The 14,949-nt window shown below is 39.8% G+C and overlaps 1 protein-coding gene across 1 annotated transcript in view; it reads left to right on the top strand.

Moving 5' to 3' along the window:
- Nucleotides 1-2,293, top strand: part of LOC121872546 (endoglucanase 15-like) — a 62,049-nt gene extending 59,756 nt beyond the window's left edge. The window contains exons 15-16 of the mRNA XM_042375330.1: nt 1,444-1,538; nt 1,729-2,293. Of these exons, the coding sequence (XP_042231264.1) occupies nt 1,444-1,538; nt 1,729-1,836 (203 nt within the window). The 3' untranslated portion in view covers nt 1,837-2,293. The remainder of the gene's footprint in view (nt 1-1,443; nt 1,539-1,728) is intronic.
- The last annotated feature ends 12,656 nt before the right edge of the window (nt 2,294-14,949 follow it).

Genomic DNA, 14,949 nt, shown 5'->3' with positions numbered 1-14,949 from the left:
ATATATATATATATATATATATATATATATATTGTTACGAGCTTTTGTTCCCGAGCTGGACACTTAAGGAACCGGGCAATAACCAACCCCCGCAGACTCGAACGTTGTGTTTACTTACATTCCACCTCATGTTTAGCCTATTGCCCCTGCACTATTCAGTCTTATTCAGGTATTCTACATCGCTATAGGAGAGGAGTAGCAAACGCACTGTTGGAATGCACAATATATTGACAAGAAACACCAACAACCAGCAATATTCAAATATTAACAATTGCCACACTCATACAACAGAGTTAAATAAATATAAAACAATACCCTAACAATCACCCTAATCCTACAACATAGAAATGTACATAAATATTATAAACTTACATTACATTCTAAGCCAGAGTAACACAATTTGCTGTCAACCACAGCCGGCTCCGCCGACCACCGACCAGCTACCACCAGTTCCACACCCTCGTCCGTCCCGGAATGCTCTGCCCTCCTCCCTGGTGCACCGCTTTATTACAACTCCGTTCGAGATCTGAACAACACAGATACGGAGCTCCGGAGAGCCTAACCATAAGCCCAAGCAAAGGGCCATCCAATGTATCCGGAACATCGAGTCGGGAGATAGAATAACGGGGGTGGAGGTGTGGTCGTGCAGCAGCCAATCACGGGTCGATGGTCAGGTACTAGTTGGGTCATGAAGCTGTTCTATATCAAGCTTCGTATAATATATATATATATATATATATATATATATATATATATATATATATATATATATATATATATATATATATATATATATATATATATATATATATAAGGCATTCATTTTCTTACCTGTACATGAAAAGTACAGGACACTGAATTTACAAGAATATTATGATACAAAAACAAACTAATATTACAACTTTAGTAATGATGCGATTAAAGTAAGAACGAGACACTTACAGTCAGATTGACAAACTGCTGTAAAAAAGGAAATTACCTGAGTATCAGTAATAAAGATCATTAATTTACACCTAAGCAAAATTAACATGTGAACAACATATTAAGACAGAACGTATCTGCAGGTTCCGTTTGCTTAGAACCGGACATAATCATTCACTATTAAGCGGTAAACAAATATAAAAATAAGGAAGTATTTATTAATTCGCCTTCAGTGTCAGAATAAACCATCATTGTCTTACTGTAAAGTGCGTGACAACATTAGTAAAGTTCTCGCTGAAGTGATGGACAATGTCAGAAGGCTCTCTACGTTAGCATCATATACTTGAAGACACTGTTTGCGAATTTTGATTGATCTGATTTGAGCCCTGGCATGGCGATATCCGTTTCGAAGTTTCATATCTCGCTAGTGTTTTCATTTGTCAATTATTCATATGCGATACAAGAATCTCGAAACAGTGTATATCATTATGCAGTTAATTACTAACAAAAAAATATTTATAGCTTCCTGCCTGCCTCCAGCACCAGAAGGCGCGTTCAACAGCCCCGACCCCAACCCAAACATCATCTACGGTGCTCTTGCTGGAGGACCAGCCGAGGTTAGTTCTAGTAGGTCACGGCTTAGGAGTGAGACAGGTTTGACAAATAAGACAATGAATTTTCGTGAATCTCCCAGCAAGAGGTGTCAGTGTGATTCCTCGTTTCATATGATATGGTTGTCCATCCACAATTTTTTTTTCTCATGCATGGTGCAAGTGTGCTACTGGAGTTATGTCCCTTTTCACCCAGAACGGCGACTACGTTGACGATCGCCAGGACAACGTTCACAACGAAGTGTCCTGCACTTACAACGCTGCCTTCAGCGGGGCTCTCGCCGCTCTCGTCGAGATTAGTTAAGCTTCCCGACGTGTTTCTGGACCTCGTCTTAGGACTTGGCTAATACGCCTTGCATTTTTATTATAAATTTCCCCCTTTCTTTTGGATTTTTTCCTATCAGATTTTGACACATTGGCAGTCGTAATGAAGGCAGAAGTAATGTAATGCCTTTCTAACATTTCTTACACGGCGTACACTACTGTACTGAATACTGTAACTAGTTTTGGTTTATCACTGGAATTTTTTTCAACTTTTCCCACGAGTTTTGACTAAACGCACATCACCAGTAAAAATAAGGAAGACATTGTTTCCCTGAACTACATCTGCACATTGGCATATTTTCAGGATGAATTCCTTATAACATATACTTTTTTTCTATATGTTTCTCTGTATAGATGATGGATGGCCCAGTGTATGTATATACTCTGTATATGAGCTAAGTCAAATTTTGAATAAATATATCATCAGTTTCTCACAATGGTCTGTTTTAATAAAAAGAAGACAAGGGAATAGATAATTAACTCACAGTGGTCATTGAGGTGTACAGAACATATGAGGAAAAAAGCATCAATCGACTTGTGACGTCAATTGAATAAGTGATACTGGCTAGGCTTGGTCAGAGGTGTTGCAGTAGGGAAACTCTTGTAGGACTATCGGCCTATACATGTTAGTAGTGGGGCAAATATGCGAGAAAAAACTTAGGTTGTCATAAAAGCAAGAGACTTTTAGGAGATGTGGGGAACTATAATGGACTCATTTTCTGATTTGGAGCCACTTTGAAGGTGGTTTAGTTTAGGAATGGTACCATGTACCACATGTAGTGAAAATAAGACACGTCCACCAGGTCACCCTCTGCAGTTTACATATGTTATTGCAAGAGGCATATCAAAGTGCTAATGCTACTGACACATTCGGTTGTTGGATTGAACTTAGAAGGAAAGGAAATCCTCTGTTTAATTTCTGGATGACAGTGTCATATCTCGAGAAACTACCACTGTACTGGTATTTGTGAGGTCCACAAGAGAAGGTAACGTTACCTTATATGTAGAGGGTATTGGGCAACTTGTAACATGGTTCTTTAGTTCGGAACATGTCCACATTGCAAGGTGAATATCGGTCCATGTTTGGAACATGGCTGGTCAGTGGCAGACCCACCCATTGTGGCAAGTGAATTCATAAAGGGCAATTTCGTTGTAAGAAAGTAACAGAGGGCATTCTCATAAGTCTCTATAAGTCTCTATAGATCAAGCTCACGAACAGTATAATGCGCTGGTAATGGATGATGGAGGTGTGATTGGAATTACACAAAACCCTAAAGTACTGCATCGTTGGATGTTTTGTGGGAATGAATTACCAGAATGCCGAAAGCATTACTAAAACATAATACTGAATACCGCGGACAAAATATATCTACCCATACAGTGTTTGCCAAACAATCATTGAGTACAGTCAGAATCTGGTAAGGCTGGACACCAGAAATATCATGGATCCTGATGTAGCCAGAGGTGTCCAAAGAGCTTACCAAATAAAGCAAGATTCACGTAAATCTGTGACTTAATCCCGAACGACAAGCCGGCCTTTTCATTGTATGTTGAGAAGAGAAGGTGATTTGGATTATTTTGTTTACAAGAACCCCCTTTTCCACCAGCACCCAATAATGGTAATCTGTGTACTGAAGCAAATCCAATCTTCTTGAAAGTTTGGAGTCTCATGGAAAAACTCAGGATTTAACTCCAGATGTTGATATCACTGTATTGGATGATGCAGCTCTTATTCATATGCTAAATCCTATTTCCTGTCATACATTTGATGATTTTGGTGCCAAGGTATTTTTGCCCTTTGTGCAGACACAGAATCACAGCCTAGTTAGAATGTCAGGTGGAGCAGGCCTTCGAAGACGAGTTAAAGGCGACTCTGTCATACCAGGGAACTGGCAGGCCTTTTCAAAAGTCGATGACAACAAGAGAGATCTGTTTAAATGTCTTGCAAAGCAGATACTGGCGCTCCACACGGATAGAGAATTCATATCAACTATTGGGAAGGATGTCATCTGCTTGCAAAGTCATGACACAAGTGTGCTGACTCTTTCTAATCATGAGGAGGCCGAAGGAAGGATCTTTTTACATTTTGTACATACAGTGCCTGCTGGTCAAAAGAGTCTTAGTTCGAACAACTGACACTGATATGGTGGTAAATGCAGGGACGGGAAAATATCTGCGATACATACCTGTCCATGAAATTGCCAGAAGAAATGGAGCACAACGATCACAACCCTAGTCCTTTTCCATGCTTATAGTGGCTATGATACCGTGTTCTCGTTTGCAGGCATTGGCAAAAAAGCTGCATGGCAAGTGTGAAAGATCTTTGATGATATGACACGTGCATTTTCAGAACTGTTAGAAAAAATAAAATTTCAGGAGAATACTGAGCAACACTCGAGCTCTCTACTGTGCTACTTTATGATTAAACAGGCCTGGTTGAATCCGTGAATGATGCACGCCAGTTACTGTTCACTCTACAGGTCAGACAAATGGAGAACATTCCACTATCAAAGGCAGCTCTGAGTCAACTCATACGACGCACAAAGTACCAAGGTGCATTCATCCAGCAGCTTGGGGATGAACCAACCCAGAAAGCTGAAAGCCACTCGGGACAACTTTGCCCGAAGCTAATGATGCGGATGCAAGAAGGGATGTAAAGGAAGATACAAATGCAGAAATGCAGCTCTCATGTGTACAGCGCTATGCCCTGCTCTGGACAGTGTGATAATGAATTTATAACGGAGGGGCTAAGTGTCAATTATTGAGGGAATCTTGCAAATGGTAATACAAATACAGTATGAAAGTTGACATGAAGATTCAATATGGGTTAATTATCAAATCTAAGTTTGATTGAACATTCAAAATTCCAAGAATGCGCCCATTTTCAAAGATGGCTGCCAAATATGGATGTCGGATTTTTCTTTTCGGCATAAAAATTATTGTGTTATCAATTTAATTGATTTCAGTTTTGATTTCAATGTTTTTGATTATGTAGAATCTGAATTTTGTATTGAAAACTCCAAAATTGATAGCATTCAAAGAAATCATGCTTATAACAAGTGAATGTTGACAACACTTGTGAAACTCAGCATAAATTGAATTGAATTCAAACAGTTTATTTAGCCAGAAAAACACAGACACAGAGTGGATAATAATAACAATATAACATGGCTCAGCCAGTTGAGAACCTTTGCTCTCTTTTAGGCACCTGATATATACTATACATATATCTCAAGGAAGTATTATGTAACATTTAGTAACATCTGGAATAGTACAATAGCATGGTGGTAATAAGAACATCTCATAATGTTACCACGGTTATCACTTCAATATATATTAATTTTATTTATTTATTATTTATTTTTTATTTAATTTTATTTATTTATTTATATATACATAAATAACAGTGTAATTGAAAAACATAAGTATAATGGGGGAGCAGTACAACATGGGTTGTACAGTAATAATGTTGAACAAGAGGACAGAGCTGTCAGGATTATGTCTAGTTGGCAATTATGGAGTTCAGTTCAGTGTCAGTTAAGTACGAAACTCATAGTAAAGATTGATATATATAAAAGCACTAAGTGTCTCAAATGTTACCTAATCAGCCCCAAATAAGGTTAGGTAGCCGCTCCTGAATTGACAGGATGTGCCAGCGCGGGAGAGCCAAGCCAAGGATAATGGAGTAAAAATTATCCGGATGGTGTACAGATTGCATGGGACTTAAATGATACTGGATGAACGCTCAGGCTAGGTGTAGGGCAAACAATTGCTTGAACCTAGTTGTATCCCATACAGGAAAGTACAGTTCCCCTCACTAGTGCGTTTACAGGGGCAGTGTGGCACGCTGTATTTGGTTATAGGAAACTCGCAATAGTAAACGTAGTATGGTATCAAAGTTAACAAATATATTAATACAAATAGATAAATGTAATGAAATAAAATATATTGTTATTAGATAGTATCTTTTGCCTGGTGGACGGTGGTATAGCGAGGTGAAGTGAAGTAAAGAGAATGTGGGGTGTGAGGGGGAGGGGGGGAGCAGCAGGGAGGGAAGTGGAAGCAGGTGTCCCTCTTCCTGAAGAAATAATATGAGAAGACGTTGATGAACTATTAACACTCAATTGATGCTTAAGCTTATGTCTCTTATTTTCCTCGCCTGATATATATATATATATATATATATATATATATATATATATATATTTTGATAAAATCACACGGGAAAATGGAAACAACGGAGTACCTTAGCTTTCGTCTTTATTCAAGACATCTTCAGAGGCAACTAGATTACATGGACAGAGAGAGGCTTAAATATACAGGGTGACCTAAAAACATGAGGTCAGGTCATAATGATGACATCCACTAATCCCCACACCAACACAACCGTAGAGGAGCTTAAGAGAAGGGTGGTGACGTGACTAGACAGGTCAGGTCAGAAAAAAGGGACCCACAAAATAATCCACAGTCACGTCACCTTTCTCTTAAGCCCTCTACGTGTGTGTTGGTGTGGGGATTAGGATGTCAATGTTGAGGACCCTGACCTCATGTTTTTAGGTCACCCTGTATATTTGGGTTTCTCTGTCCATGTAATCCAGTTGCTCATGAAGATGTCTTGAATAAAGACGAAAAGCTAAGGTACTCCGTTGTTTCCATTTTCCGTGTGATTTTATCAAGATTTATCTTATCTACGTTTTCATTGTGGGATTTACATGAAATATATATATATATATATATATATATATATATATATATATATATATATATATATATATATATATATATATATATATATATATATATATATATACATCTTCAGGGGTGAGTACAGTCTGTACTCACCCCTGAAGATGTGAATTACACGAAAGCGCTTGGGAACTTCGTGTTTTCTTCTTTCCTTGTGGTTATCAGCATATATATATATATATATATATATAAGATTTTATACAAAGACTAACTGAGCATCAAGAAACTACCTGAGAATCTTTACTTAGAGCATAAAATTTTTATATACTTCTGCCTGAAGCCAAGGCCAATATAAATATAAAACCCACTTCAACGTTGTTGTTCTCCAAGACATCCTAAGTGGAATAAAAGCAACTTAATACTGGTTCAGAAGACGTCATTAAGGATTCTAACGATCTTTTCAGAGATGAATGATTAAGAATCTTTCAATACACATTTACATGAAGACAGACAACAAGGAGATTAATCTACTTAACTCTTTGGCAGCTGGAGTTTCCCCTAAGCTGAATAAAATCGTCCAGCGGTAGTCAGTATAAAATGATAAGGGGGGAATCTCGTATGATATTTACCTGAGAAATCCCATTTAAAAATAATGCTAACGCGAAACTAATAGAACAGAGGACTTAAACTATTTACTTCATCTTATGTAAAACGGAATAAATGAATCGGAATAAAATTTAGACAGTAGGAGGGCCACCATCCTGTGGTTCAGGGGCAGAAGATGGTAGACCAGGTAGAGGGTTGAGGACGGAATGATTAGGCAAGGCATACTTATCATAAGCAGTCAAGTATGATGCTATAAGAAATTCTTTAATCTAATCCAGCAGTTTTTCATCAAACAAGTTAATAAAACAGTGATCTGGGTTAGATCAATATATCTATAGATGTTTTGACAAGAAGGAACTCATGCTAAACAAAACAAAAATTTAATACAATTACATCCTGTAGTTGGATCAGCAAGTCATTAAGGATCGAATGACCTCCTGCACTTACCAAATTGGGGAAATTCTGACCCAAAATATCACTGAGTTGAAAGAAATAGGAACAGAGAGCCGTTAGGAACGTTTTCCTGGTTCCAACTTCCATTCTGGCGAGTCTTTTTGAAAGGCTTCCTGCAACTAAACCAGAAAACACAAACATTCTCATTGAAAGTCTGTGCCTTGGGGCAATTTAAATGGTTCACAAAGGAATATTCCACCAAAGGTGCGACAAAAGATTAACTCTGCTCAAAGAACATATTCTTCAGAAAAAAAAAGATTCTGTGATACTATGTAATCATCGTGTTCAATAATTCAGCTTATTCGACGCAACTGGTCGAGAAATCAAAAACTCAAAGAACTTCATAAATTAACAGCCTTCAGTTGTGTTTCTTACGAGGTTTGTTACAAGGAGTTAACTTGTGTCCACTAGACGAATGTAACGATGACTATCCATAGGCCGCATATGATTCACTTTTTACATATTCGAAGGCAGGAAAAGATGTTTTTATTTTACGGGGAACAGCCAACTCGGGCACAGGCCATCGACTCACAACGTCGCCTAGGGGGCGAAAAAATAAGAGTAAAGAGAAATTAAGAATAGAAAAGAAAAAGTTTATATTAATTTCCACCACGAAGAAGCCGGAAAATCTTAAATCTCGAACTCTCAGTTCCATGTAAATAATCCTTATAAAAAGGTATATATTTTATTTATCTGTAATCTTGTTATGTATCTGCTTAAAGTGGAACAAGTTCAGAGCAACTCATAAAAAAATTTATAGCGATATAAGAAATAAAATAGAATAAAATATAATATAAAATATAAATATAAAATATAAAATATAAAATATAAAATATTACACTTAAGTTCATTAAGTTACTTGCGAAAAACAAACACATGTACATCAAAACATTGAATTATTATTTGTTAACCTTTACTCCATTTACTGAACAAAAATAAAAATAACTGAAGCTTAGAGATAAAGGTAAGTACGCAAATAATAGCAAATATGTAACAACTAGCAAGAACATTAAAAACAAGTTAGAGGCAAAGTAATGAAGTGGAGGAGTCGTGGATGCCCAGTAGGTGAGGACCGACTCTGCTGTGACCCGTATTATGTAGTCGGGGCAAGTGGTGAGGATGGTGAAATCTGTTTTATTTATAGGGTGATCGGATGTTTGACTCTGGTCTCTGATTGCTGAATAAGGTGGTTTACATATTAGTTAGTTTGTTCTGAACGAGTGATCCTAGTATTCGGCAATGCTAACCCTCAACTGTCCTTTAGTTTGACCAACGTAAGTCGCATTATATAGATTATACACTTGCATAAATAAACAATGAGGATTACATTTCATCAAGAACTCGCTCATTATATGTAAATTCTTGGAAAGAATTCAGAGGAGAATGACAAGACTAATCCCGGGCATTAGGAACCTTGAGTATAGAGACAGGTTAAAGCATCTTAATTTGCACTCCCTCGAGAGACGTAGAGCGAGGGGCGACCTGATAGAGGTGTATAAATGGAAGTCAGGGCTAAACAAAGGGGACATTACAAAGGTACTCAAACTATCCAACCAGGAGCGAACTCGTAACAATGGTTTTAAATTAGACAAATTTAGATTTAGGCGCGAAATAGGTAAACACTGGTTTGGAAACAGAGTAGTGGATGAATGCAACAAGTTACCAAATATCATCATTTACTCGAATACGCTGAATAGCTTCAAGCATGGGTTGGATGCTTATATGAGCAATAGGGGTTGGGTATAAACGGGACTGCCCAGTATGGGCCAATAGGCCCGCTGCAGTTTCCTCCATTCTTATGTTCTTATGTTCTTATATTTCATTAGCCCAATAAAGCACACAGACTTCTACATCAACACCTCACCCCGCCAGGATTCGAACCCACGATCTTATGATTGTGACCGGGAAAAGTTACCTCTGGGCCACCAGGACATTAAATGCAGTCCTAGACTCTGTTATATTTCACACAAAGCCTGTTCAAGGAGCTTATGGCTCCGTGAACCTCTAATGGGTAATGAAATATAACAGAGTCTCGGACTGCTTTTAGTATCCTGGTGGCCCAGAGGTAATGTTCCCCGGTCACAATCATATGATCGTGGGTTCGAATCCTGGTTGGGTGAGGTGTTGATTATATATATATATATATATATATATATATATATATATATATATATATATAGTGTGTGGGTTAGTGGATGTCATGTTTTGTAAGGTCACCATTTGTACACAAGCTCTCTCTCATTCTTTGTAATTCAGTTGCCTCTTAAGATTTATTGAATAAAGACGAAAGCTAAGGTAATCCATTGTTTCCCTTTTCCCTGTGTGATTTTATCAAGATTTATCTTATCCACGTTTCCATTGTGGATCTACATGATATATATATATATATATATATATATATATATATATATATATATATATATATATATATATATATATATATATATATATATATATATATATATATATATATATATATATATATATATATATATATATATATATATATATATATATATATATATATATATATATATATATATATATATATATATATTCCGGTCGGAATCTACTCACTTGTGGATTTTGATTTTATAGTGGACGGTAATGAGTGAAAGCGCCCCTTTGAGAAAAACCCGAACCAGCACAAACACAATTAGCTTAAAAAATATTCTCCGTGACCCGTGGAAAGATAGCACCTGTGACTGGGTGAATGAGACGCACTGTAAAATTTGACGCTTTTATTCCCTCCAACACTACAGCCACAATCAATAATGGTACACCAACATATGAGCACTTCTTAGCCTGGATTAAAACACTACACTGGTTATACATGATATCAAAAATAGGTAGAAAATATTAAATGCCTTATGAACACTACTAAGGTAACAGTGCTACTTACACCAGAATGAGGAGCTCATCTGAAAACAGTTCCTCGTTATCTCACATCCCTTAGTGACACATAATCATTAGAAAACAATAATATCAAAATATTAAGGAATATTAACAAAAGAAGATAATATTAAGGAATATGGAAATGTGCTTACACACATGAACAGGCCTTAAGGGCAATTCAACAAAATAATATCAGTCACTGAGAGAATGGAATATAAAATATTATATTTAAGACTGAGATTATATTAAGAAATTATTAACTCCACCATGAACGGGCCTTAAGGGCATTCAACAAAATAATATCAGTCACTAAGAAATGGCATAAAACATATTAAGAAATTATCCATTGTTTCCCTTTTCCCTGTGTGATTTTATCAAGATTTATCTTATCCACGTTTCCATTGTGGATCTACATGATATATATATATATATATATATATATATATATATATATATATATATATATATATATATATATATATATATATATATATATATATATATATATATATATATATATATATATATATATATATATATATATATATATATATATATATATATATATCTATATAAAACCGGTCGGAATCTACTCACTTGTGGATTTTGATTTTATAGTGGACGGTAATGAGTGAAAGCGCCCCTTTGAGAAAAACCCGAACCAGCACAAACACAATTAGCTTAAAAAATATTCTCCGTGACCCGTGGAAAGATAGCACCTGTGACTGGGTGAATGAGACGCACTGTAAAATTTGACGCTTTTATTCCCTCCAACACTACAGCCACAATCAATAATGGTACACCAACATATGAGCACTTCTTAGCCTGGATTAAAACACTACACTGGTTATACATGATATCAAAAATAGGTAGAAAATATTAAATGCCTTATGAACACTACTAAGGTAACAGTGCTACTTACACCAGAATGAGGAGCTCATCTGAAAACAGTTCCTCGTTATCTCACATCCCTTAGTGACACGTAATCATTAGAAAACAATAATATCAAAATATTAAGGAATATTAACTATACCCAAGAAGATAATATCAGGTACTGGGGTATGGAATAGTATCAAAATATTAGGTAATGTTGCTTACACACATGAACAGGCCTTAAGGGCATTCAACAAAATAATATCAGTCACTGAGAGAATGGTATAAAAAATATTAAGAAATTATTAACTCCACCATGAACGGGCCTTAAGGGCATTCAACAAAATAATATCAGTCACTAAGAAATGGCATAAAACATATTAAGAAATTATTAACTACACACATGGACAATCAGAGCCTGTCGGGGATGACCCACAACTACTACTACATTTCTAACTGCCCAATAACCCGGAAGGTGTAACTACTAACCTGCCAAGGAGGCCGGCATTTAAAAGAAAACCCGAGAAAATCACTCATGACCCATCAGGCAGGCGGTATCTCTGTTGTTTTTATTTTGTCAGTACTTTTTCTAGGACTCAGGAGTCATGAATGTTTTTCTCCACCAGTACCCATAAAACATGCTCCTTAATCTCACACATAGGTTCCGAATGCACCCGTAATATTTTAAGGCACTAACAAGCCCTTCACAACTTTGGATAGGAATTCTTACGTCTCACTTGTGAAAATCAACCATGAGGAGCGCTGTTTTCACACCTGGACATGGGAAATTCTAAAAACCATACCACCGTTTCCTGTATCATGCATCACACAAGCTCAGAACACACCCATACTGGGGAGATAAATGTCTCTAAGTACCCACTAGACTCCTGGTCTCAGTGTGTGACCGTTCATTCACTCAGATAGCCCCTCAGTTTACACTCAGTACATCCATGAACCGGAAGAGAGTGAGGGCCAGTCAGCCAATGAAACCTGTCCAGCTGAGGGGAGGTTCTATTTTCACATTAGTGTATATGTTCTGGGTACCAAGTTCTATCTACAGGAGCGAACACAAACACCTGTAGAGTTTTCGTAGGTTCTATTTACTGGACAAACAGAGATACACAAGCGAGGTGGCTCTCCTTACTCTGTCTGGGGGTCAACTAGTCTTTCAGGCGACATGTGGCAAGTGACACATTAGCAGCTTCCATATGTCGCCAGGCACATTAATTAAGCGTGTGGGACATGGTAAATACATTGCCACACGATGCTAGCTAGGCTGAATAAATAATGTATATAAATGGAGCACATACATAATATACATACATAATATACATACAGCATACATAATATACATACACCTCCCTCCCCCCCTATAAGCTCATAGCAAAGTCTTGAGCGGACCTTTTCTTTTGGATCCGTTCTGAGCGTCGAGGGACTTGATCACTGGGAAGGGTATGGGACTCAACACTGGTGGCGGGGTCAGCAGAAGGCGTTGTTACGGGGCGGAGAAAACGGCGGTTCCTCCACCACACACGACCACTGGGTAACCGCACCTGGTAGTCCCGTGACCTACCGAGACCCATGACTACACCCACTTTGTCCCAACGTAGGGAGGTCGGGTCCTGAACACGGACTTGGGTGCCGACACTCAACTTGGGAAGAGGACTGGCGTGGTCGTTGTAGCAGGCGACGACATCATGAACACGTTCGGCGGCTCGGCGATCACAATCCTCTGTCTTGGCCTGCCACTCCTTGGAGAAGGATTGAGGGTGAGCAGGGTCACAAGAACGTAGGGGGCGTCCATACAAGACCTGGGCAGGGGAGCGTCCGGTGTAGTTAGGTGTGTTGCGGAGTTCAAGAAGACCCCGGTCGAAGGCCTCGCAGTCAATATTCCCAGAAGGGGCCACTTTGAGGATGAGGTGCTTCAGGGATTTGACAGCAGCCTCAGTGTGGCCGTTGGACTGCGGGTAATGGGGCGATGACAACACATGCCGGACTCCCCATCGGTCAAGGAACACAGCAAAGTCCCGGCTTGTGAACTGGGGCCCTCCGGAGGTTCGCAGGCGCACAGGATTGCCCACTTCACGGAAGTAGTGGCGGAACTTGCTGATGGTGGCGGCAGACGTCGTGTCATTACCGCACTTGATGACAACCGGCCAACCAGAGAGACGGTCGACGATAACAAGGAAAGACTTTCCTGACACACAGAAAAAGTCGGCCGACACAGACTCAAAGGGGTGGGTGGGGTTGTCGTCACTCATGAAGGGTTCCTGCTGCTGGCTGAGTTGTAATACTTGGCAGGGCTCACACGCACGGACAACATTGGAGATGTCGGAGTCGATGCGGGGCCAGAACACAGTTTGTCGTGCACGTCGTTTGGTGGCCTCAGCTCCACGGTGACTGTCGTGAAGGTGAGCCAAGACGTGGTGACGTGAGGCAGCAGGGACAACTACACGTGCTCCGTACAGAACAAGGTCCCCGTCGCAGTAGAGTTCATCGCGGGGTTTCCAATACGGGAGCAGGGTGTTGTGAAGGTCGTAGCGGTTGCTAGGGAATCCATTCCTCACACACTCGACGAGTCGGACGTAGGAAGGGTCATCTCGGGCCGCTGTTTGAAGGTCCTCCATTGCCTTGTCGCCATCTGGTGACAGGTCCGAACGAAGGGCTTGGACGGCGTGTAGGGTGACCACAGTCCTGACGGAAAGAGCGAGGTCGGCGTCGAGCACATGGTCTTCTGGAGTAGGGAGGCTGACAGGAGAGCAGGATAAGGCATCAGGGATGCACAGCTCCTTACCAGCACGCCACACTGCTGTGTAGATGTACGCCGAGAGCTTATCCTTCAGACGCTGGAGGCGAGGGTTCTCAACGGCGTCCAGCGTGTAGTGGTTGAGGATCAGGACAAGCGGGCGATGGTCGGTCACTAGGTGAAAGTGTTGCAGGCCTATGAGGTAAAACCTGCACTTGGACATCGCCCAAACCACAGCCAACAGCTCCAACTCAATAGTGGCGTAGCGCGTCTCGGTGTCACAGCGGAAACGCAAGCCACACTGGACGAGCCGGAACTGCTCTCCACCATGATCCTGCAATAGGGCGTATCCCATGCCGTACAAGCATGAGGCATCTGTCTGCAGAACCGTCGGTAGGGCTGGGTCAAACGTGGCTAGGACAGGTGGACTAGACAGGGCCTGTTTCACTTGCTGGAAGGCCTTGTCGTGGTCGGGGGTCCGTAGGAATGTCCTCTTAGGGCTCATCAGGGGGCGAAGTGGTTGGGCAGCTGCGGAGATGTCCGGCGAAAACTCTGCTAATTGGTTGACGAGACCGATGAAGGACCTCAAGTCGGTGAGGTTGGTAGGGGTGGGAAAATCCGTGATGGCGCGGACCTTCTCCGGGTCAGCTGCAATACCATTTCCTGAGAGGGTGTACCCACAAAAGTCCACTGAAGGGCTGGCCAGAACAAACTTGTCGGCATTTAGGGTGATGCCGTGCTTCCGGCACCTGTTGAGTACCTCGTAGATATGGCAGTGGTGATCCATGTAATCCTCATCGTACACGAGTATGTCGTCGACCACTTTCACGCAGT

This window comes from Homarus americanus, unplaced genomic scaffold (assembly GCF_018991925.1).
Source record: "Homarus americanus isolate GMGI-L3 unplaced genomic scaffold, GMGI_Hamer_2.0 scaffold39155, whole genome shotgun sequence".
NCBI classification, from domain to species: Eukaryota; Metazoa; Arthropoda; class Malacostraca; order Decapoda; family Nephropidae; genus Homarus; species Homarus americanus.
This window is presented reverse-complemented; position numbering and strand designations above follow the sequence as displayed.